The sequence below is a fragment of the Perognathus longimembris genome, chromosome 8 (genome assembly GCF_023159225.1).
Source record: "Perognathus longimembris pacificus isolate PPM17 chromosome 8, ASM2315922v1, whole genome shotgun sequence".
Lineage (NCBI taxonomy): Eukaryota > Metazoa > Chordata > Mammalia > Rodentia > Heteromyidae > Perognathus > Perognathus longimembris.
The window spans coordinates 40,246,941-40,270,782 of NC_063168.1; the positions used below are offsets into that span (position 1 = coordinate 40,246,941).

At 39.1% G+C, this 23,842-nt stretch overlaps 1 protein-coding gene and 1 non-coding gene across 5 annotated transcripts in view; one reads left to right on the forward strand and one right to left on the reverse strand.

Annotated features, from left to right (window-relative positions):
- Acyp2 (acylphosphatase 2) overlaps positions 1 to 23,842 on the reverse strand; it is a 120,080-nt gene that overhangs the window by 74,063 nt on the left and 22,175 nt on the right. Inside the window, exons 4-6 of one of the 4 annotated variants that reach the window (XM_048352937.1) lie at positions 7,422 to 7,429; positions 4,452 to 4,516; positions 3,672 to 4,417 (exon numbers count right to left, since the gene is read on the reverse strand). The exons of 1 other annotated variant lie outside the window; for it this stretch is intronic. In XM_048352937.1, coding sequence (XP_048208894.1) covers positions 4,482 to 4,516; positions 7,422 to 7,429 — 43 coding nt within the window. In that variant the 3' untranslated portion in view covers positions 3,672 to 4,417; positions 4,452 to 4,481. Of the gene's footprint in view, positions 1 to 3,670; positions 4,418 to 4,451; positions 4,525 to 7,421; positions 7,430 to 23,842 lie in introns of those variants that run through there. 2 more of the 4 variants (XM_048352935.1, XM_048352936.1) reach the window with 2 other exon arrangements.
- LOC125356972 lies at positions 1,355 to 1,536 on the forward strand. The gene has a single exon (XR_007212007.1). It is a non-coding gene; the product is annotated as a U2 spliceosomal RNA (small nuclear RNA).

The window sequence follows — 23,842 nt, forward strand, 5'->3', positions numbered from 1 at the left end:
GAGCTGGGATACAGAAGACACCAAACCTGAGTGGAGTGAGTGTCCCAATCACTCTTTCAAACTAAGTAGATCATGATGCTCAGTAAATCAGATCAACAGAAAAAAGCTAATCATGATTTGGTTTCTCTCTTAAATTGAGGACAGATAAAAAAACAACACATATTTCATATGTCAAGCCTCCAGACATCACAGTAAATACTATTATAGTGCCAGACCTTAATAAGATTTAGAGTTGAAAAAATTAATGCTTATTTAAATATGTAGAAATGTGGATCCACAGTCTTTTTTTCACAACTATAGAAATGTCTAGAAATGTCTGTGTGTTCTATAACAATATTTTTCAATCTAAGAGTTACAAATCTCTTATCAGAGGCTTGATCATTTAAACAGGACTTTAAAAAATGTCATAATATCTAAAAAAAAAAAAAAAGGTGAGCAACGAACAGCTATTGGATGGCCTGTGTAACTGCCATGAGATTTGGGGGGAGGGGGGACGGAGTCTGTATGTACACTGAGCTTATGTCAAGTGGCATCATGAAAAATTAGTATGATTGGAAGGACCCACGTTCCATATAAGCAAAGAAGTCAGAGAGCCCAGGATTATCTTTGTCTCTACCAACATAAATTTACTAGAAATAGTCATGATTACAAGTACAAAAAGTTTTTCTATTTTCATTTCAGAGCATTGATTTAATTTTATTTAATAATATCTACTTAATGAATCTCTGAGGCTAACTTTCCCTTCAAATAATGAGACTTTACAGAGTTATTAAGTGATGCATCTTTAATATGCTAATCCAAGATCACTCGCTGGCAGAATTTTGTAAAGTATGAAGCTTCATTAACCTAACTTCCAATCAAAGACTTACAGGTATTAATATTTTTATGAAGAATAATATGCAACCAGTCACACTGGAAAGTTTAATATAAATGCTTACCAAATAAAGAAACAAACCATGCCAAGTCATTTTCTAAAATCATGTTACTCCAGATTCAAAGAAAATGCATCAGAACAATGTCTTAATATTATTCTAACTACATAACTTAATAATGACTTAAATTAGTTTAATTACATAAAAATGTTGCATAGGAAGTATACTTGCTGACTTATCAGAAAGTCACAGGCACAATTGATTTTTAAGACTCAACATCCTTAGAGATGCATATGTAGAGGAGACTCTAAATAAGAAACATTTGTCAGATGATATGAAAAGTGCATTCCAATTTTCCAGGGGACGAGGGAAACAAGCAATCTTCATCCCCTTTCCATTTAAATCACTAAGCACAAAACAATGAATATACTAGCCCAAAATAAGATTCAAAAGGCCCGTATGGAATTAAAATAAGCAGTACTCTCACTTCTCGGTCTTTTGGCTAACATCAAGTGTAGTATCTGTTCTTATCAGTTTAAAATAAGCAGTACTGTACACTGAAAAGCAGTGTAACTTAGCTTCAAATGTTTCAATATTGAACAGTGAGAATATATTAATTTTTTAATCTAATTAGTTCACAGAATGAAAAGATTCTGTATTCCTCCAGTACCATATTTTAAGAAAACAGAATTTTCCCTCCAATTTCTGGGTGGTACTAACCTAGAAGCCAGCAAACATTCCTAGCCTCATTCTTAAGAACTGATGAAATACATCTGCAAAAACAAACATTTTGAAAGCTGAGCTTGCCAGAAAAAGAAAAGAGTAAGAGCAAAATGTTGTTTTTATCATTTCCTCTATATTCTTCAAAAGAAAAATCAAACTGAAAGCCAACAAATTTTATATTAAGAATTGCTTCAGTGAACCTACATGTATACACACATAATCATAGTGTAGGATGTGAGGAGACATTTGACAATTGTCTATTAAAATCCCACAAAATCTGGTTTATAACACAGAATATTGCTCAATGCTATATGCAAACAAAAAATTTCCTTCTTAGCTGATCTATGGTGAGCCCTGAAAAAAAAAATCTCTTTCCTTCCAAAATCTAAAGAAATTTCTTATCAGCAGGATATCTAATGAGTTAAGTCAATAACTAAGCCACTATTTCAATTTGTGCAACAAAGAGTCTAGAATGAAAAAAAATTTCTGTTGTATCCTATTTTGGACAAAAACTAATTTCCTGCCCAACCATGGGGATTACACAACACCAAGTCAGTGGAAAGTCATATAGATAGAGACTAAACTCCAACAATTAAAAAGACACCCACACTGCCATTCACTGTTCTACAGATTTTAAAAGCTAAAACTATAAGAAAAGTACACATTTCAATATAAAGTGAAAATAAGAAATGCTATGATTAAAGATAATATATTACTAGCATTAAGATCAGAACTAAGCAAGCCATATAGAAAAAGAGATGGAGGGGAGAGAAAGAACCATTGTTAAAAATATATAGGGAAAGATAACTATAAAACTTTTTAATGTATATTGGATTGCAGACAAAAAAATTGGAGGTTAAAAAACAAACAAATAAGCAAAGACTCACACAATTAGAGTTAATACAGAGAGAATACATCCAACAGGATGATGTGGGTTGGAGGAAAAGCCAGCTTGCCATTCCCTTGGGCTGGAGGCAGACAGACCTCAAGAGGACCACAACCCAAGAGATACTATTTGTGGCTCTGTGTGAGGTCCTGGAACATTTTGTATTGTTCAATTTTCAAATTGCAGAAAGCATACAAAGCAGCCAAGATAATCAGTCTTTTTTCTCCAATCTTCATTTTTGGCCACTATTCACAGAATGCATTTGAAATTGCCAATATACAAGGCACACAACAGATTTGAAAGCTAAATTTCTTTTTTTTAATTATTTTTTTTAATTGTTATCATAAAGGTGATAAGGTTACTATTTCGTAAGTCAGGTAATAAGTACATTTCTTTTTGAACAACATAATCTCTTTCCCTAGCTCTCTCCCAGTTTTTCCCTGCTGTCCCTTCCCACGAGTTCATTTTCTTTCTTTTTTCTTTTTGCCAGTCCTGGGGCTTGAACTCAGGATCTGAGCACTGTCCCTGGGCCTATTTTTTTTTGCTCATGGCTAGCACTCTACCACTTGAGCCACAATGCCACGTCTGGCTTTTTCTGCTTATGTGGTACCGAGGAATCAAACACAGGGCTTCATGCATGCTAGACAAGGACTCAACTGCTAAGCCACATTCCTAGCCCTATATAGTTCATTTTCAGCACAATGTCCACTGCTGCATTTGTTCACCCTTTGTCCCTCCATTTCTGTGCTCCTCCTTTAAACCTCCCACCAGACAGATAAATGAACAACAGGACAAAAAGAAAAGAAAAAAGTGTCTTTTTCCCATTTGTTCATTGCAATGAATATTATTTTATATAATTAGAGGCACAGAGGCATTGCCTTTGTGTTCCTCTCTTAAGAGTATCCTCCTTTGATCTCACTGTGTGTGAATGCCTAGAGTCCTGTATAATTTATCATGTCCCAGTGTATTTTAGATCTACGAAAGCCAAATTTCACACAATTAGAACAATGCTACTACAACACACACACACACACACACACACACACACACACACACACACACAAAAAAGTAACAAAAAAATCCAAACTGGCAAGAATTATAATCCACAGTTTATATTTCATGTCCCATGCACTCAACTGTGGACACTAAATCATAAATTGATATTTATTACTAAAAGGTTACTAATCAACTATTATTAAAAGTACTGAATCCAAGTTACCAAAAATATCTAGTTTTAATTTGGACCATAGCTACACTGACAAAAAACATATACAAGATGCTGGAGATGACAAATTTTATCTATCACCTTGGCTAGACTATGGTACTCAATTGTTTGGTGGAACCCTAGCTGAGGTGTTGCTGTCAAGGCATTTTTTACATTCGATTTACATTCATAATTAGTTGACAACAAAATAAAGGAAGCTAGCCTCCTCATGGGAGGGAATATTATCCCATCAGTTGAAGAAGCAAAGACTGAAGTTTTAATTAATTAAACAAAAACATGATAGCACTGTTAGATAGGAGCATTTTATAAACATCATAGGACTTGAAAAAAAAATTGAATAGAAACATAATTCAAAGAAGTTTTCTAAGCCATACCTAACTGTAGTTTATAGTGTCTGCCTCTAATTCACAATGCCATTCATTATGAATATTTTAAAAAATTATTTGCAAACAAATAAGTTACATTTTTAACCCAAGGTGGCAAACTTGAAACCTAAATGCCAGGAGAATAAAAAAAATGTGGGAAGTTGCAGGTACACAGAGGAGTTGAGCTGGATATGGCTATACACACCTATAATCCCTGCACCTGGGAGAATAAGGCAGGAGGAATTCAAGACCAGTCTAGGCTACATATCAAGATCCTATATACCAAAAAAAAAAAAAAATCCTATATACATTTGTGACAAAGAGGTAGAGCAGGAATCCCATGTGGAGAAGCAAGTTTACACTAAACAATACAAAAATGGTTGTATTTCTTTCCAATAAAATGTATCAACTCAAGGTGAATTCAACAACTGCCAATTTGTGATCACTGGCTGGCTGAAAGACGTAAACAGAACAGAAAATTAATTTTATTCAAAAGAATTAAATTTTATTTTAAAAGAGTATATCCATTAATGTTGTGGAAAGGCAGATAAGCTAATATGGAACTAGCCAAAGCAATTCTAGGCAAAAAAAGCAGTGCAGGAGGTATCACAATACCAGACTTCAAGCTCTACTATAGAGTCATCATAACAAAAACAGCCTGGCATTGGTATAAAAACAGACCTGAAGACCAATGGAATAGAATTGAAGACCCAGAAATAAAACCGCACTCTTTACAGTCAGCTGATATTCGACAAAGGAGCTAAAGACATACAATGGAATAAACAGAGCCTCTTCAACTACTGGTGCTGGGTGAACTGGGCAACCATATGCAGAAAATTCAAAATAGACCCAAGCCTATCACCATGCACCAAGATCAACTCAAAATGGATCAAGGACCTCAATATAAGGCCTGAATCCTTGAAACTACTGAAGGATAGAGTAGGAAAGACGCTAGAACTTATAGGCACAGGAAGGAACTTCCTGAATAGAGTCCCAGGGGCACAACAAATAGGGGAGAGACTCGACAAATGGGACTACTACAAATTAAAAAGTTTCTACACAGCTAAGGACATAGCCATCAAATTAGAAAGACAGCCAACCATATGGGGAAGGATCTTTACCAGCACAGCAACAGACAAAGGCCTAATATCTGTCATCTACAGAGAACTCAAAAAACTAAGCCCCTCTAAGCCCAATAAACCAATTAGGAAATGGGCAAAGGAGCTAAAGAGAGATTTCACAGGAGAAGAGATAAAAATGGCAAAGAAAGTTATGAGGAAATGTTCAACGTACCTGGCAGTAAAGGAAATGCAAATAAAAACAACCCTGAGATACCACCTCACTCCAGTTAGAGTGGCCTATACTCTGAACTCAGGCAACAACAAATGCTGGAGGGGTTGCGGGGAAACAGTAACCCTCCTCCATTGTTGGTGGGAGTGCAAATTAGTACAACCACTTTGGAGAACAGTATGGAGGTTTCTCAAAAAGCTCAACATAGACCTACCCTATGACCCAGCCATACTACTCCTAGGCATCTATCCTGAACAACAGGTCTCAGGATATCAAAAAGACATCTGCACATTCATGTTTATCACTGTACAATTCACAATAGCCAAAATATGGAAACAAACCAGAGGCCCCACTACAGATGAATGGATACAAAAAATATGGTACCTATACACAATGGAATACTACATAGCGATTAGAAATGGTGAAATATTGGCATTTGCAGGGAAATGGTCAGAACTTGAACAAATAATGTTGAGCGAGACAAGCCTAGAACACAGAAAACAAAGGGGCATGATCTCCCTGATATATGACTGTTAAGGTGGGGGATGGGGGAGACAGTAGAGACCAGGTCTGTGAAACCAAAAACTTCTTGTCAAATGGTATTTCCCACAGGTTTGGGTCAGTGACCCTACACTATGTAACTAAAACCAAACAACTACTCAACATATAAAGGTAAAAAATTGACCTCTCAGTGGATCACAATAGCTCAAAAGCTATGTATGTACTTTCATATAAGACTATTGACATATTGTCTATTGTCGACATTACATTTAAAGCTCTAGGCAAATTTTCTTCAGCGTAGGCCATGTGGCTATTGTATATGTTCTTGGTACATTGTATATTGTATATATGTCTACAACCTAGGGAAGGGAAAGAAAAACAGGGTGTAAGATACCATAAGAAATGTACACACTGCCCTACTATGTAACTGTACCCTTTTGCACAACACCTTGTCAAAAAAATTTGTGTTCAATTAATAAATAAATTAAATTTTAAAAATCAATTAAAATTAAATAATTAAAAATAATTTTAAAAATCAATTTAGGCTACATATAAAGATCCTATAAGGATATAGAGCACAAGGAAACTAGCACACTGCAAAGCCAATGCTGGTAGCTCACATCATTAATTCTAGCTACTTGGGAGGCTGAGAGCAGGTAGATTGAAGGCCAGTCAAGCTATAGAGAATCTGTAATCCACAGCTGGGCACAGTGATAGACAACTGTCATTCTAAGGTAGCTGGGAAGCTAAGATTGGGTTTCAGGTCAGCAAAAGAAGAAAAGTCTGTGAGATTCCATCTCTACTCAAGGAAGCTGCATGTGGTGGTAAGAATCTGTGATACCCCCAGCAAAGGAAAATCTAGAAGTAGGAAGATCACAGTTCAGGTGTACACTGAGTGGGAAGTAAAACCCTGTCCCAGTGAAAAACAAGGCTGGAGTCTAGTCCAGTAGTGTAACAGCCTAGCAAGCGTGAGGCTCTGAGTTCAAATCCTAGTACTATAAGAAACAAAGTAATGTCAATCACTGGGGGAAATATATGAGGAATGGAAAATAGATCCAATATGCAAATGCCAGAGCAAAAAGAACAGAAGCAGTGATAAAGACTCTGAAGTAAAGAAAAAACTGAGTTTTCAGATCAAAGGAGCTCACCAAATGCCAGGCAAACCTAACGTGAGGGGAAAGACGTACTCGATATTTATTATGATCAAGCATATATTTTAAAGTCTTACAGGATTAAAGAAAGCAGGTAAAGAATATTTACGTAAAAAATTAAATGTTCTCATATTTGCACTTAAAATTGGCATTGTACAATATATAGATAAATTGTGAAAGTCATGCTAATGATTTTAAACTTTAACTATCTTAGGATAACAGTGACAGGAAATTAAACACCTAGGAAGCTGATCGGAAGACTGAAAAAAGGAAAAGCTTTATATTTAAGTAGTCTTAATGGCATGATGTTTTTTCCAGCTATTTGAACTGGAGACCCCAGATTTTCATTTTGCACTGGGCCCCACAAATTAAACAGCTGTCCCTGCCAGAACATGTCAACCTCCTTCCTTGATGGTCTTCTGGCTTCTTCTCCTTCTCAGCTCCTTCCTTTCCACAGCAGCCAAAGAGCTCACACCTGTAATCCTAGCTACTCAGGAGGCCAGGATCTGAGGAGCATGGATTGAAGCCAGCTCAGGTAGAAAAGTTCATGAGACTCTTATCTCCAATAAACTACTCAGAAAAAGCTGAAAGTGGGGCTGTGGCTCAAGTAGTACAGCACTAGCCTTGAGCACAAAGAGGGTCAGGGACAGCACCCAGGCCTTGAGTTCAAGCCCCAAGACTGGGGAGGAAATACCCCAAGTAGATTGCCTGGCTCCTGCTCAAAACTCTCTAGCAAGGCTGGAAATATGGCCTAGTGGTAGAGTGCATGACCTAGGTTTGATTCCTCAGCACCACAGATATAGAAAAAGCCAGAAGTAGCACTGTGGCTCAAGTGGTAGAGTGCTAGCCTTGAGCAAAAAGAAGGCAGGGACAGTGCTCAGGATCTGAGTTCAAGCCCCAGGACTGGCAAAACAAAACAAAACAAAACAACAAAAAACAACCCTCGCTAACAGAAGAACCTAAAAATGACAACTTCCTACTCAAGGCCTGCCTGGCCTCCATCTAACCTCCCTACCTAAACCCCTATTATATCTCTTCTCTCACAACCATGAAGCCCCACCAGTCTTCTGTGGTTCTACAGTGAACATGGTACTGGTTCAGGGGCCTTTGCCTGGAATGCTTTACCTCAGACCTTCCTGAACCACCACATCTACTGCAGTCCCCAAAGCCTTCCCTTCCTCTCCTCAGCACTTGCTGCTGCCCCATGCTGTGCTACTTATTTGTTGTTTCCCCTAAAAGACTGCAAGGTCCACAAAAGCTGGGACCCTATGTGAATCTGACTCACCACTTACACCTGTAACCTACAGGGCAAGTCAGTGCCCTGGGAGATCTAAAGGGAGGTGAAGGCTGGTAGTAAGTTTCTCTGCCTATTCTTGTCCTAGTCAGTTGTGACAGAAATCACACTGTGAGACTCAAGAAGTCCCCAGTGGCCACGTGCCAATGGCTCCTGCTTGTAATCCTAGCTACTCAGGAGGCTGAGATCTGAGGATCACCAGCCCAAGCAGGAAAGCCTGTGAGACTCTTAGCTTCAATTAACCACCAAAGTGGAGCTATGGCTCAAGTGGTAGAACTGCTAGAGTAGGCTTGAACCTCAGAACAGTGCCCAGGCCCTGAATTCAACAATCCAACCCCCACCCCCCAAAAAAGAAGAAAATACATAAACAATTCCTAGGAGAAAAGTGATCATTAGTTAAGATGCTTTAGGTTGTAATAATTGTAAACCTAATCCACAGGGCTTGAACAATAAAGGAAGTGCCCTTTCATAACTATGAGCCCAATGGTAGAACAAATTTCTATCCATGCCGTTAGTAACTTAGGTTTCTCCATCTCACCTCTACCAGTTCGGCCATCATTGTTTCAAGCTCACCTTACAGCTATGTCTCCTCACAGATATAAGATGGTAGAAGAACCTGGACCATTGCATCCTCACTCACATGTAGCAAGAGTCTAGAAGCCACTAGCAAATCATTTTTGTATGTCACACTGAATCCTGTCACCTCATTCATCTACTAATCCCAACTAAGAAAGACAGTATTAAAATTATTTGCTTGGACTAATACTTGTAGAGAGAGAATCACAATTTTCCTTTCAGTCGGGATTCATTAATTTATCTGAAATGTATTCCTATCTCCACAGTACTCTTTTCATGCAAAGACACAGAACCTCTTTGCATTTATTCAAACACTCTGCTTTTCCTAGTGTATTTCAGAATGGGTTTGTGGTTTTCTTCACATATATTCTGCACATTATTTGGCACATAAATTTCTTTAATTTTTGATATTTTAATTTAAGGTTCTATAGTGAATGTGCTCTTATTTTCTGTCATATTTGCTGCCTACACAAAAAGTTAATTTACTACTGCATGAATGCTTTTTAATCAGACTATGACACTAAAACTTGCAACTTGTAATCTGAGCATCCTCTCTTGTGAATGACATTTTTCAGCCTCTGGATATTTGTTCCTGTGTCCTCCAAATAAAAAAAAGCACTGTTTCTAAATGTTGTAGTACTGTGACCTTAGAGTCAGACCTGGCTTTCAACTGCTGGAGGATCCAAATGGTAGCAAGGCTGAGAAGAAATGACAAATTAATTACCCTGTCAGTCCTTTCTCTTAGGAATCAACGCCGTAGCTTCTGGCATGAGGCAGTGCTCTCCCCACTGGAAGTGTGATGCGTCCATCACCTTCTCTTAACTTCAAAGGTGTAATTCTAAAGGAATAAACTCATATTACTTTTAAATCTGTACATCTGTGGATGCAGCTGTAACAGGCTCAAACCATAAGATCAAGTCTTTGCATTGGCAACTAGCAGACTATTTAGCACTAAAATTGGAAATTGTTTTGTTTTCCTGGGAATACAGTAAGATTATAGTCAATTGTAAGAGACAAAATTTTCTAAAGATTAAATTTTATTTGTTCAAATTTACTTAAAATTTTATATTCAGTCATGACCTATTTGACTATGAATAAATCATTTAAAAATTTCCAAAGGAAAACATATTAGTATTTAATTTTTAAAACTTTTCCAGTTGCTTTAATTTACATTTTTGACAAAAAAATTCAAATTAAATACATCTTGAATATAATTACATTTAAAAATATTTTAGAGAAGAGGTGGCAGTGACTAAGGTGCATTATACTCATATCCTGACTTCTGGTATGGAAAACCCTTTGCACAATTACTTAATAAGTTTTTAAAAAATATTCCAGGTCATTACTGTGACTAGAACAAAAATTATGAACATCTTGATTATAATGAAATTAACTATTTTGAAAATGAAAGCAAAGTAAATAAATTTTATAGTTCAGATTATGATTCATACATTATTTTATATTACCATTGCTCCCAAAATGCTGGCATATCATCAGAATACCCAGGTGTGCATAGTTATCCAATGTAACCATTTTTAAAATTTTGCAAGCTTACATGTGTAGAAACCATGGCTTAATAATTTTTATTGACATTTTCAGTATTCTTGTCATGGAAAGTTTAACAAGGCAGGGGGATTAGGATATATTTCATTAAGAAGTTTAGGAGCTTGATTTAAAAGTCAATATTTAAAAATAAGACTTGTGGGCCCTCATTTATGCTCCTACTTGACTCTGCAATAATTAGGAGTGTACCTGGTCCTGTGTTATCTGTAGCCTCATAGACTGGTGACATCAGGGCAGGATGGCTGCTGACCATCCAATCACATCCGAGCCAGATATGCTAATAGAAAGTAGGTATTGTTCTCCTAACATTTGTTATTAGTCCTTGTAGATCACATGTTCATAAGACTCATCATAGTACCTAAGGAATCTGGGGCCATTGAGCTGTATTTCATTCTCACTCCTACACATGGCAGTTCAAATGAAATCCATTGCATTGAAACCTAAGGCAGACACTTCATTGTGCAAATGGATTGATTTCTTACTAGCTTTAACAGTTTTATATTGGGTTTTGTGGCTCTTCTGGATACACAATGTTACAGAATGCTAACACTGATAGTCCTGTCTCTTACTTTATAGTATTTCTTATTTCTTCTGCATTTTCACAACATTCTTTTTTTTTTTTTTTTTTTTTTGGCCAGTCCTGGGCCTTGGACTCAGGGCCTGAGCACCATCCCTGGCTTCTTCCCGCTCAAGGCTAGCACTCTGCCACTTGAGCCACAGCGCCGCTTCTGGCCGTTTTCTGTATATGTGGTGCTGGGGAATCGAACCTAGGGCCTCGTGTATCCGAGGCAGGCACTCTTGCCACTAGGCTATATCCCCAGCCCCCACAACATTCTTGAACTCCCTGAATATTATTAAGTAGTGGTGATGGTAGGCATCCATCCTGTCACTAGCTTGACTTGGATTTGCCTCTGGTAGCTCATCAGTGAGTAACCCGTTGTTGTTGGCTTCATACTGATATCCCTCCAACCTTCCCGTGTGAGATCTTTTGAGAGCTATGTGGCCAGGTCTCCCTGTTGAGATTTGGAAAATTTAGGACTATACCAATGCAGGCACTGCCACTGTGGACAAACATAATAAGCCAAGAAAAAATAAACAAAAAATCAAAACTAAACCTTCAACCCTGTTAAACAACTACTCTAAATTCACTGACAAAATGTGTGGCTTTGGGTGACTTTACTCCTTCAAGTCTGAAACAATCCAGAAGCAAGGCAGTCTAGACAATACAGAGTGGTCAGGAATTTTATCTTCTGTTTTTCTCTTCCCTGTGTTATTTTTAGGGGGAATGACAGAAAGTTTATGGTAAGCCCATAAATAAACATTTAGAGTTTTGTACAAGAGTGTCTGTCACATGTTAAGACTTATGGCTTATATTTTATGCACTTTTGCATGTTAATTTTATTTCACAATAAAAAAGCTTAAAATATGCATACTGATGCAGTAAAGAAATCATTACTACTAGTCAGGAGAGTCAGTAGTGAAAAACAGCTTTGTGAGCCCCTAAACTCTGACAAGGCAGAGATAGTGGTTTGGTCACCATTATATCACCGAAAACTGGTACATCATACCAAAAACTTGTGATGAATTAACTGATTCGGATTGTACAGAACTCTCTTGTGAAATCATGTCACTGAAGAATGGCATTACAGAATTACAAGTATCCACAATTTCAAGAGTGATCAGCAGGAAATTAATATTTGGGGCCTGGCAGAAAGTAATGCTAATAACCAGGTATGGGTGGCTCATGCCTATAATCCTAACTATTCAAGAGGTTGAGATCTGAGGATCTCGGTTCAATGCCAGCCTGAGCAAGAAAGTCCATAGACTCCTATCTCCAATTAAACACCCAAAAAGCCAAAAGTGGAGCTGTAGCTCAAGTAGTATAGCACTAACCTAGAGCACAAACGTTCCAGGACTGGCACCAAAACATAAAAAGGAGGGAGGGAGGGAAGGAGGGAGGGAGGGAGGGAAGAAGGAAGGGAGGAAGGAATACTTATAATGTTTGGATTTTTCTCTAATTTAATTCTGTAATTATTATAAATAGTAGTAATCATTGTTCTCTTACTGGTTTTATTTATCTTTTAACCCATCATGATATTCAACAAGAAGGGACTTGCACAAGGCCCTAAAGCTATAGTTTTCTCTTACCCCTTTCAAGCATATTACCTCCCAGAATACAGAGAATGAGATTTGCATTGATCTTTCCTATCCCTGCCACATTTACTCTCATCATCCTGCTTATTTCCTTCTAGCACTTGTCATAATTCATAACCATTTTATTTACTTGTTAATACCCTGACTCCTTGCACAGAGTAATTAGAGTAGATGATTCTTCACTTTTTACAGCTAATTTTAGTGCTTTGAACATAGTAGGTTCTCAGTAACTATTATCAGTGAATGAATGAATGTACTCAGGTCATTTTTGTAGTACTAAAGGAAGGTTGACTTACCTAAGGAGATCTGTCCTTTGGAATAATCCCCAATGTGAGAGTATAGCGGCAATACCTTTAAGGAGGTCATGGAGCTTTTAAAATAAGATTAGTACCTGTGTTACTTTTTGTAGCTATGACTAAAATACCTCAGAGAACAGTTTATGGGGAGGAATTACTCATTTTGGCTCATGATTTGAGAGATTTCGGTCCATAGTCGTTGACCCATGATGATGCAGAATATTATGATGCCTGGAGGACATGGAGGGGGAAGCTGCTCACTTCATGGTAGCCAGGAAGCACAGCATGTGAAGAGGTGACAGGGAACCAGGTGTAACCTTCAGAAGCAACACTCCTAGTAACCCACCCACCTCCTCCACATAGGCCCTGCCTTCTAAAGTTTCCACCACATCCCCAAATAGCACCACCAGCTGAGGATCAAACATTCAGTACAGAAGCCTTAAGGAAATACATATTCAAATCATAGCAATTCTCTCACGCAATAAGCAGTAGTAGAATTCTGTAGCATCCTCCACCATGTGAGGAGACAAGAATGCTTCTGTTTTGAACAAGGAGGCAAGTCCTAACCAGATTATGAACTTGCTAGAACCTTGATCTAAGGCTTCTCAGCCTCTAGAATTGTGAGAACCAAGTTTCTTTTGTTTATAAGCAACCTAATCTTGTATTTTGTTATAGCAGCCCAGACAAACTGGGACAAGATCTTACAACTACAAGTCACTGAAGAATGAAGAGAGCTAGCAGGCCAGAATTTAAAACATCATAATTATTTGGTTCTGGTCTCAATTCTCTTTCTTTAAAACCTGCTCTTAAGTATTTTCAATCATGGTGCTATTCTTTAACAAGAGACATGGTGATCCAACTGTATTCTCTTTCAAAGACTCTCCACTGAGAACTTTGTAAATTTTTCTTCTAGGTACAAGCACATAGGAATATAATAGGGTCACCAAGTCTATTATGCAACATCTAAGCAAAGCCTTCCCCAGGAAAACCTTGGATTTGAGTTCAAACGTGTGTTTGTACCAGTGAATTCACCTGGTGAATTAACCTTAAAGTAGTAGGAATGGGACATGGCCTTGCTTTATTCAGTGACAGCTACAAAGTAAAGCTAACCAAACATTTTGAAAATACATTTCCTTAGTCATTGTAAACACTGAACAAAAGAAATCAGATAGAACAAAACCAATCTCTTATCATTGTTGAATAAACAATTCAAAGTACACAGTCTACCCATAAGAAGTCATTTTAAAGAAAGGTGTTTACTGGGAGTTTTTAATAGCATAATAAACGCTTTGATATGTTGTGAGAAAAAAAACAGTACAAAATTGTGTATACCTGTCAATAATAGAGCTAATATGGTGAAGCTAGCCTGAGCTACATAGAGAACTTGTCTCTGAAAGAAGACAAAAGCAAAACAAAACAAAAGAGTGGGGAATTAGTTGAAGAAAGGTAGATATATGTACATGAGAGAATTATAGATGAGCAACAGAAACCATGTTCTGAAGAAGTCTTAGGAAGCAGGGCAGTACCTTTAGACCATCCATCATGGCCCTGCCAGCAAATGGATGGCACAATCAAAGTAGATAATCAAGAAGATGCAGCCAAAAATAAAGGAAAGCATCCAGGGCTGGCAGCAGTGAGGAAATCATTACCACTTCTAGCTTGGACGGAAAGGGGTGCTGGGAGGAAGCAACTGCCTGAGCAAAATATAGTAACACCTTAGGCTACAGAACAATCTGGAATGTCAGTATGGGAATGGTGATTCTTCCAACCTATAGCCAGGCAAGAAAGAAAACAAAAACTAGAGTCTTTCTATTCCCCTACCATCTACTCTCCGGCCAGTGTCTGTTATTGGCGGCATCAGTGAGTAGGCAGAAGGCATAGGCACAGTCTATGGAGGTCAGTCTCCCAATACAGAGCTGGGTGGATCAGGTGTAATGTGGGTCTTGGTAGGGGCGGGGGAGAGAGGGACACTTGAAGATTGTCCCATATAATGTTTAGGAAATATGGTATTATAATCCCAAATCTGTAAATCTATATGTATTTACAAATTTAAGAGTTTAAGATTTGGATGCAGGGTTATTGTGGAATGCCCTTTGGAACAGATTAGGTAGGAAGGGAAGCAGGATTGGAAGAAGAAGGTAAAATGCAGCACAGTTCCAACAGAGCCCCTGACCATTCCTATCAGGTTCTAGAACCAGCATAGCCCTTCAAAGAGAGTCCCAATGAAGTTGAGAAGTGGGTTACTGCTTGCAGGCTCCTCCCACAAGTCCCAAGATAATGTCTGGTTAGAGTCAGTAAGCAACCATTATGCAATACTGGGCAACTTATCATGTTATCATTCTGAAGGGATGGGGAAGGAGGCATGCCACAACATCCACCATGATGGCTGTTAACAATGGTTGGTTCTGGGTTATAGAATTGTGGCCAAATCACTTCCTGTTTTAAAGTATTAGGATACAGAGCAATTAAGATGCTGTGACAAGGAGATTTAAATAGTGACATAAGAAATTTGGGTTTATTTCCCTGGCCTTAAAAAGTCCACTTGATGAACTTAAGAAGTCCATTGAGGATACCTGTCCTCCCAGCTGGTTGTTCTAGAACCCTCAGCATACAGCTTCTAATGCTGCAGATAAAGCTTCTTAGGCTGCAAAAGGAGGTATACAGGTTGCATAGTACACGTCTTGGAAAATAAAATCTTTTTTTTTTCTTTTTTCTTTTTTTTTGCCAGTCCTCGGCCATGAACTCAGGGCCTGAGCACTGTCCCTGGCTTCTTTTTGCTCAAGGCTAGCACCCTGCCACTTGGGCCACAGCGCCACTTCTGGCCATTTTTTTTATATATGTGGTGCTGAGGAATTGAACCCAGGGCTTCATGTATACAAGGCAAGCACTCTTGCCAGCCCATAAAATCTTAAAAATAACAAAAATCATTTTAAAAAGAAACTTAGTCCTGAGAAGTCAGCTAGCACTATGCTTTAAAAGATATTTTCTAGAAGTAGATTCTCCAAATCTTTCTACCATTTAAATCAGTTAAGTCATACCATGCTAATTAGCAAATAGGTTTATTGGTGAATAAGTGACTTTTTCAACTGACATGATAAATTTTCATATTGCCAAAAGTGAAACTAAAAGTATTCAAAAACACATGGATTGGCTCTACCACTCTCCAGGCCTATAAGCCAAGTCCATCCCTACATCCATTTAAAGTTTTGCCCAAGCATCTGACTTTTGTGTTACCTCGTATAAACATTTATACAGAGATTTTTAATGTCTGTGGATGGAGGAAATATGAATTTTTAAAACCAATATTCTAATTAGTACAGGAAAAGAGCCCTATCCCTTTAAAAAGGGCAACAAACCTTTGAAAAGAGGAGAAAGAAATGTAACTAGAAATCTATCAAGGACTACAAGGCTGTTTTTAACTTATTTCCTAAGAAACCACAAATAGACCTGACAGTACTACTTCCAAAGAAGCTTACAGCTACTTACTCTATTATTAAATTTTCATTTAAAATTTTAAACTCACTAATAAAAATAAAATCTACTGTATAAAAAAATTAGTTCTTGGGCTGGGGATATAGCCTAGTGGCAGAGTGCCTGCCTCGGATACACGAATCCCTAGGTTCGATTCCCCAGCACCACATATACAGAAAACGGCCAGAAGCGGCGCTGTGGCTCAAGTGGCAGAGTTCTAGCCTTGAGCGGGAAGAAGCCAGGGACAGTGCTCAGGCCCGGAGTCCAAGGCCCAGGACTGGCCAAAAAAAAAAAAAATTAGTTCTTCCACTTAAATTTGTTTGTATTGCTTCTATTAAATTAGTTCTTCCACTTAAATTTGTTTGTATTGCTTCTATTAGTGAAAATTCACCTTTATAGACAAACACACACCAGGTTGTTCTTAAATAGGTAAATAATGTAGTTAGCATATACTGTAATTCAGGACACCAAAACAACTGTCATGATGACAATCAATAATAAAATTGTGGGGACTGGGAATATGGCCCAGTGATAAGAGTTCTTGCCTTGCATACATGAAGCCCTGGGTTCAATTCTTCATCACCAAATATATAGAAAAAGCCAGAAGTGGCACTGTGGCTCAAGTGGTAGAGTGCTAGCCCTGAGCAAAATGAAGCCAGGGACAGTGCTCAGGTCCTGAGTCCAAGCCCCAGGACTGGCGAGAAAAAAAAACAACACAAAAAAACTTGGTGAATAATAAACTTGTAGCTGGCACCAGTGGCTTGTGACTGTAATCCTAGCTACTCAGGAGGCCGAGATCTGAGGATCGTGACTCAAAACCAGCTCAGGCAGGAAAATGTGAGACTCTTATCTCAAGTTAACCACCAAAAAAGCTGGAAGTAGAGCTGTGGCTCAGGTGGCAGAATGCTAGCCTTGAGCAAAAGAAGCTCAGAGACAGCACCCAAGCACTGAGTTCAAACTCCAAGACAAGCACTGATGATGACGATGATGATGATGATGACAGCAATAATAATCTTGTAAACATAACATTTTTGGGTGGGGGGGTGTTTGTGCCAGTAGGGCTTTTTTTCTGATTGTAGCTGTTTCTCTTACAGTTGAGCCACCACAACTCAACTTTTTGCTGGTTAATTGGAGGATAAAAGTCAGATTTGTCCCATCTGGCTTTGAACTGTGATCCTCAGATCTTAGCCTCCTGAGTAACCTAGGATGATAGGCATCAGCCACTGGAACCCGGCACAGTATTACCTCTTTATAATCATGTCTATGTATGAATGAGAAGGAAGCTTCTAGGGCATACTACTTGGCCCTGTCCTATTTGGTATTGCAATCAATCATTTGGACAATGATAGAGAAATAATGTTTACCTCTTTGGGCTGAGCAACACCACGGCCATCAGCAAGAACATGCCTTACAAAAGGCAGCAAAAAGGAAGCCAAGAAAAAAGTGATTGGTTCGTTTTCTAAGATTGGCATGATGTGAAAGCACTAGCCATATTCAGTATAAGAAACACTGGGGAGGGGCTGGGGATATGGCCTAGTGGCAAGAATGCTTGACTCCTATACATGAAGTCCTGGGTTCGATTCCCCAGCACCACATATGTAGAAAATGGCCAGAAACAGCACCACATATGTAGAAAATGGCCAGAAGTGGTGCTGTGGCTCAAGTGGTAGAGTGCTAGCCTTGAGCAAAATGAAGCCAGGGACAGTGCTCAGGCCCTGAGTCTATGCCCCAGGACTGGCAAAAAAAAAAAAAAAAGAAAAAAAGAAACACTGGGGAAACACTAGTCATGAGGACTCAAGGAACCAAAATCGCATCTGATGGCCTTAAAGGTGGGGTGCTTGAAGTGAGCCTTGCTGATCTGCAGAATGATGAAGTTGCATTTGGAAAAAGCTAGTTGCTGAGGGTGTTCAGGGCAAGAAGTATCTAACCACCTTCATGGCATGGATCTCACCTGAGACAAAATGTGCTCCATGGGCAAAAAGTGGCAGACCATGATTGAAGCTCATGTGAATGTCAAGACTACAGATGGTTATTTGCTTCATCTGTTCTGTATTGGTTTTACTAAAAATAGTAACAATCAAATCTACTAGACCCCCCTATGCTCAGCATCAGCCGGTCCACCATATCCAAAAGATGTTGGAAATCATGACCTTAGAAGTACAGACAAATGACTTGAAAGAAGTAGTTAATAAATTGATTCCAGACAGCATTGGGAAAAACACAGAAAAGGTTTGCCAGCCTATTTATCCACTACATGATGTCTTTACTAGCAAAGTAAAAATGCTGAAGAAGCCCAAGTTTGAATTGGGAAAAATCATGGTGAAGGTGGGAGTTCTAGAAAAGCTACTGGGGATGAGACTGGTGCTAAAGTTCAGCAAGCTGATGGATACAAACCACCAATCCAAGAATCCGTTTAAAATTCAGATTTTTTTTTTTGGTCAGTCTTGGAGCTTGGACTCAGTGCCTAAGCACCATCCTGGGCTTATTCTTTTTTTCTTTTCTTTATTGTCAAAGTGAAGTACAGCGGGATTACAGTTTCATATGTAAGGCAGTAAGTACATTTCTTATTCAACTTGTGATACCTCCTCCCTCACTTTAGCCCCCCTCCCCCTCATAAGTTGTACAGTTGTTTACACCAAATGGTTTTGTAAGTATTGCTTTTGGAATGATTTTTCTTTTTATCCTTTGTCTCTCGATTTTGGTATTCCCTTTCCCTTCCCTAGTTCTAATACATGTATATACCATATCCAGGGTACTAAGATACAGTGATAGCAGGGGTAAAACCACAGGAAGGGAATATGAGAGAGAAAAAAAGGGTGCTGTTTCACATGGAATGTTGAAAATAATTACAATAATGATATACCACTTGTTTCCATAGCGTGGAGTTCATTTCACTTAGCATCATCTTATGTATTCATATGGGCATAGCTATTGGGCTATTGTGACCTCCTGCTATGAATAACCTAAACATGTACTAATTATTCCCTATGAGGGAAACCATAGTATCCATGTTTCTTTGGGTCTGGATCACTTCACTTAGTATGATGTTTTTCCAAGTCTTTCCATTTCCTTACGAATGGGGTGGTGTCATTCTTTCTGGTAGAGGCATAGAATTCCATTGTGTATATGTACCACATTTTCCTGATCCACTTGTCTACTGAGAGGCATCTGGGTTGGTTCCATATTTTAGTAATGACAAATTGTGCTGTGATGAACATAGTTGTGCTGGTAGCTTTAGTGTGGTCTTGCTTGTAATTTTTTGGGTAGATGCCCAAAAGTGGGACTGCTGAGTCACAGGGGAGCTCCATGTTTAGCCTTCTGAGGAACCTCCATACCACTTTCCAGTGTGGTTGAACAAGTTTACATTCCCACCAACAATGTAATAGGGTTTCCTTTTGGCCATATCCCCTCCAGCATTTGTTATTATTAGTTTTCCTGATAATGGACATTCTTACTGGGGTGAGGTGGAATCACACTCTACTACTTGAGCCACAGCACCACCTCCACTGGGGTGAGGTGGAATCACACTCTACTACTTGAGCCACAGCACCACCTCCGGCTTTTTCTGTTTATGTGGTGCTGAGGAATTGAACCCAGGGCTTCATACATGCTAGGCAAGCATTCTACTGCTAAGCCACATTCCCAGTCCAAATTTCAGATTTTTAATAGTGACAAAAGGCCTATTTGTGATGGTTTCCATCTAAAAAAAAAGAGAGAGAAAAACAATGCTTATCAAATTTTTCAGTTGATGAGACAGGGGAATAATAAGTGCAAAATATATTAGAAACCTGAACAAAGATCCAGGTGAGGAAATGGCTGGTGACACACTGTGCTTCTATCTTCAGCAAGAGCTTGAGACCAAAGGTCACAGCAGATTGTAATGAAGGATCTAAGGGCTGGGTGCTGGTAGCTCATGCCTATAATCCTAGCTACTCAGGTGGCTGAGATATGAGGATCACGGTTCAAAGCCAGCCAGGGTAGGAAAGTCCATAAGATTCTGATCTCCAATTAACCAGAAAACTGGAATTGGCACTGTGGCTCCAAATGGTAGAGCACTAGCCTTGAGCTGAAGAGCTCAGTAATAGCACCTATACCCAGTGTTCAACCCCACAACTAACCAAAAAAAAAAAAAGCTCTACGTGCTACTATCTAGCTTTAGTAATGATTAGATCGAATGGAATTATCTGAAACACACACACACACTATGAAGGGCAACTGCCCTCCAAACCTGTAAAAGGATATGCTGATATATTGGATCTTTCTAGTATTATCAGGGGACTGGAGTAGTAAATGGCAACTAGAAATGTGGGAGAGGTGAACAATGGGATACAAATGTGAAACTGCTATAGAATCATGGTATGTTTCCATGGCTACAAGAAAACTTCAGAAAGGTACCCTGACCATCTTGCTAGTGAGAGGGTGAGTGTGTTCAGTTGTCTGATTCCCTGTGCTGATCTTAGCCATCATCCAATTTTACCTCATCCTATGTCAGACAGAAAACAGCAATGTCAGCCAAACTGGAGATGCAGATATGATCTGCACAATGTAAAATGGCACAGCATCACAATGGAGATCACACTAGCATTGACTCTCCTGAAGGATAAGGTCCTTTACAAAACTCCTAAGACCCTTCTGGACCAAATTGTCCATGTCTTGATTCATCCTGTACACATATTCTTCTCCTCTCAAGTGATTAAGGATAGAAGATGCATTACTGGTCTTTGTATCCACAGTTCTGCCTGACCATATATATAGTCCATGTTCATGGAATGAATAAATGCTAGTCCATTGGTCTATCAGCTTAAGCTGTACTGGAAACTTTACAAAGCCACTGACACATACACATTTTGGTCTCACTGGCTGACCACATAGATAGCACAAAATCAACCATTATTAAGGCTGTACTCAGACAAAAATAACAATAAGGCACCACTGGACCAATAGCTCAAGCTATAATATTGGGAAATGAGTAAACTGAAATGTAAAGTTTCACATTTGTCATTAAAAAATGTTACACAGGGGCTGGGAATGTGGCTTAGTGATAGAGTGCTTGCCTAGCATGCATGAAGCCATGGGTTTGATTCCTCAGTACCACATACAGAGAAATAAACAGAAGTAGAGTTGTGACTCAAGTGGTAGAGTGCTAGCCTTGAACAAAAGCAGCTCAGGGACAGTGCCCAGGCCCTGAGTTCAAGCCCCAGGACTGGCAAAAAGAAAAGTGTTACACATGTGATTTGTCATTGTAGGGTTTTCTATATCAAATGAGATTTGGGTGTCGCTGACTCAATATCTTTTTTTTTTTTTTTGGCCAGTCCTGGTTCTTGGACTCAGGGCCTGAGCACTGTCCCTGGCTTCTTTTTGCTCAAGGCTAGCACTCTGCCACTTGAGCCACAGCGCCACTTCTGGCCGTTTTCTGTATATGTGGTGCTGGGGAATCGAACTCAGGGCCTCATGTATACAATGCAAGCACTCTTGCCACTAGGCCATATCCCCAGACTCTGACCCAATATCTTTACATGGATTCCAAGGACTTTTAGGGAAAGACTCTGCAAAATGGCTGGTAATTGTTGATAAACAGCTGTAGAAAATCCTACATCTAGGAAGGAGTCCAAGGGACCATTATGCTTTGGCTCTTCCTTGGAGTGTAGAAAGGGAGGAACCTTCCTGAAAAGATTGGTTCAAAGTGTTTCCTGACACCAAATCTCCTTTCCATCCTACAGTAACCAACTTACTCTCATCTGAGCTGGGGCATGGAGACACCTGGCATTACTATTACAAGTAATTTCCCTCTGCTGCAAGTACTAGACTTTTAAAAAATATCTTTCGAGGGAGAAGGGTTAGAGGGAGGTCCTTCAGAATTTATGACTATTAGTATTCAAAATATATTCACTGACTATGGGAAATAAAGCAGATCCTAAAGGAAGATACAAAACCAAAGGGTACATATGAATGAAATACAGTAATACAGAAACTTCAAATCAGGAAAATGGCAATATCATTTGAACCACCTGGTCCACACAGCATCTCCAAGAAAGCTAGTTGGAAAGTAAGGATATCATTAAGGACAGGTATATAGCCCAAACACCCTTGACATTCATTGTAACTGATTGATTTTTTTTTTCATTTTTCTTCCATTTGTCTCTGTTTCTCCTTTGCCAATTTTTTTTTCATTTTTCTTCCATTTGTCTCTGTTTCTCCTTTGCCAATTCCCTTCCTTTTTATATTTTCTTCCACTTTAACTCATCATTACACACTCAATGCAGTATTTCAGCTTCCAGTCTATTATTTCAACTCAAGCCTGCCTTCCTTCCTTCCCTCCCTCCCTCCCTCCTTCCCTCCCTCCCTCCCTCCCTCCCTCCCTCCCTCCCTCCCTCCCTCCCTCCTTCCTTCCTTCCTTCCTTCCTTCCTTCCTTTGTTTAAGGTCTGGATTTGAGACTCAAACTCAGTACCTGCTGCTTTTGCTCATTGGCTAATGCTCTACCAGCTAAGCTAGGCTCCAATCTCTGAAGCTGCATATTTCATCAATGACAGTTCTTCAAACCATGTCTAGATATAGGTGATGGAGTCTCATAGACTTTTTTTTCTGTCTTTTCTTTGTATCAGTTCTGGGCTTGAACTCAAGAGTTTAGGAGCTATCCCTGAGCTTTTGTGTTCAAGACTAGCACTCTACCATTTGATCCACAGCTTTTACTCCCTGCTTTTTGGTGGTTAATTAGAGATAAGAGTCTCATGGATGTTCCTGCCCAGCCTGGCTTTGAACCATGAGGCTCAAGTCTCAGCCTCCTGAGTAGCTAGGATTATAGGCATGAGCCACCAACACCTGGCTCATGAACATTTTGCTTATCTTCCTCCCTGACTTGGCCTTCCAACAGCTAGGATTTACAGGCATAAGCAACAAGCAACAAGCTTTTGGACTCACTTTTATAATTCTTAGACAAGAAGTCAAGCTTGACGTAGTCTGAACTACTCCCTGTTCCTGTATACATGCCTGGGTCATGCCTGGATGCTACCACGTGGCCAGGATTTCTTCGCTGTAAACTAGACAAGGAAATATTGTGGCCCAGAAATTGCCACCACTGTGAATGAAAAGTAAGAGCTGGCTAGTTATAGGCATACTAAACCAAAAGTCCATGTCCCTAAACCATGGCTTATCATGTACTATTTGGCTAGTCAATATTGTCACCATTCAAAATATGTTCCAGGGCAAGCAAAATCCATACTTTCTCAGAGCTTCTTAGAAATGTAAAGTTTGAAGTTCTACCCCTAATTTACTAGCTGAGAATCCTGCCCTTGATCACCATTGAGGGGTGATTTGAGAAACACTGGAGAAACCTAACATGGGCAGAACTGACTACACCGAAAGAATTAGAATCCAGTTAATACAGAATTTTTGTCCTTTCAAATAGCTTACTCCAGTGAGTCAACATAAATGGCTGAACCCCACCCAAGATGTCTATCTCAATCAGGGTAGTGCG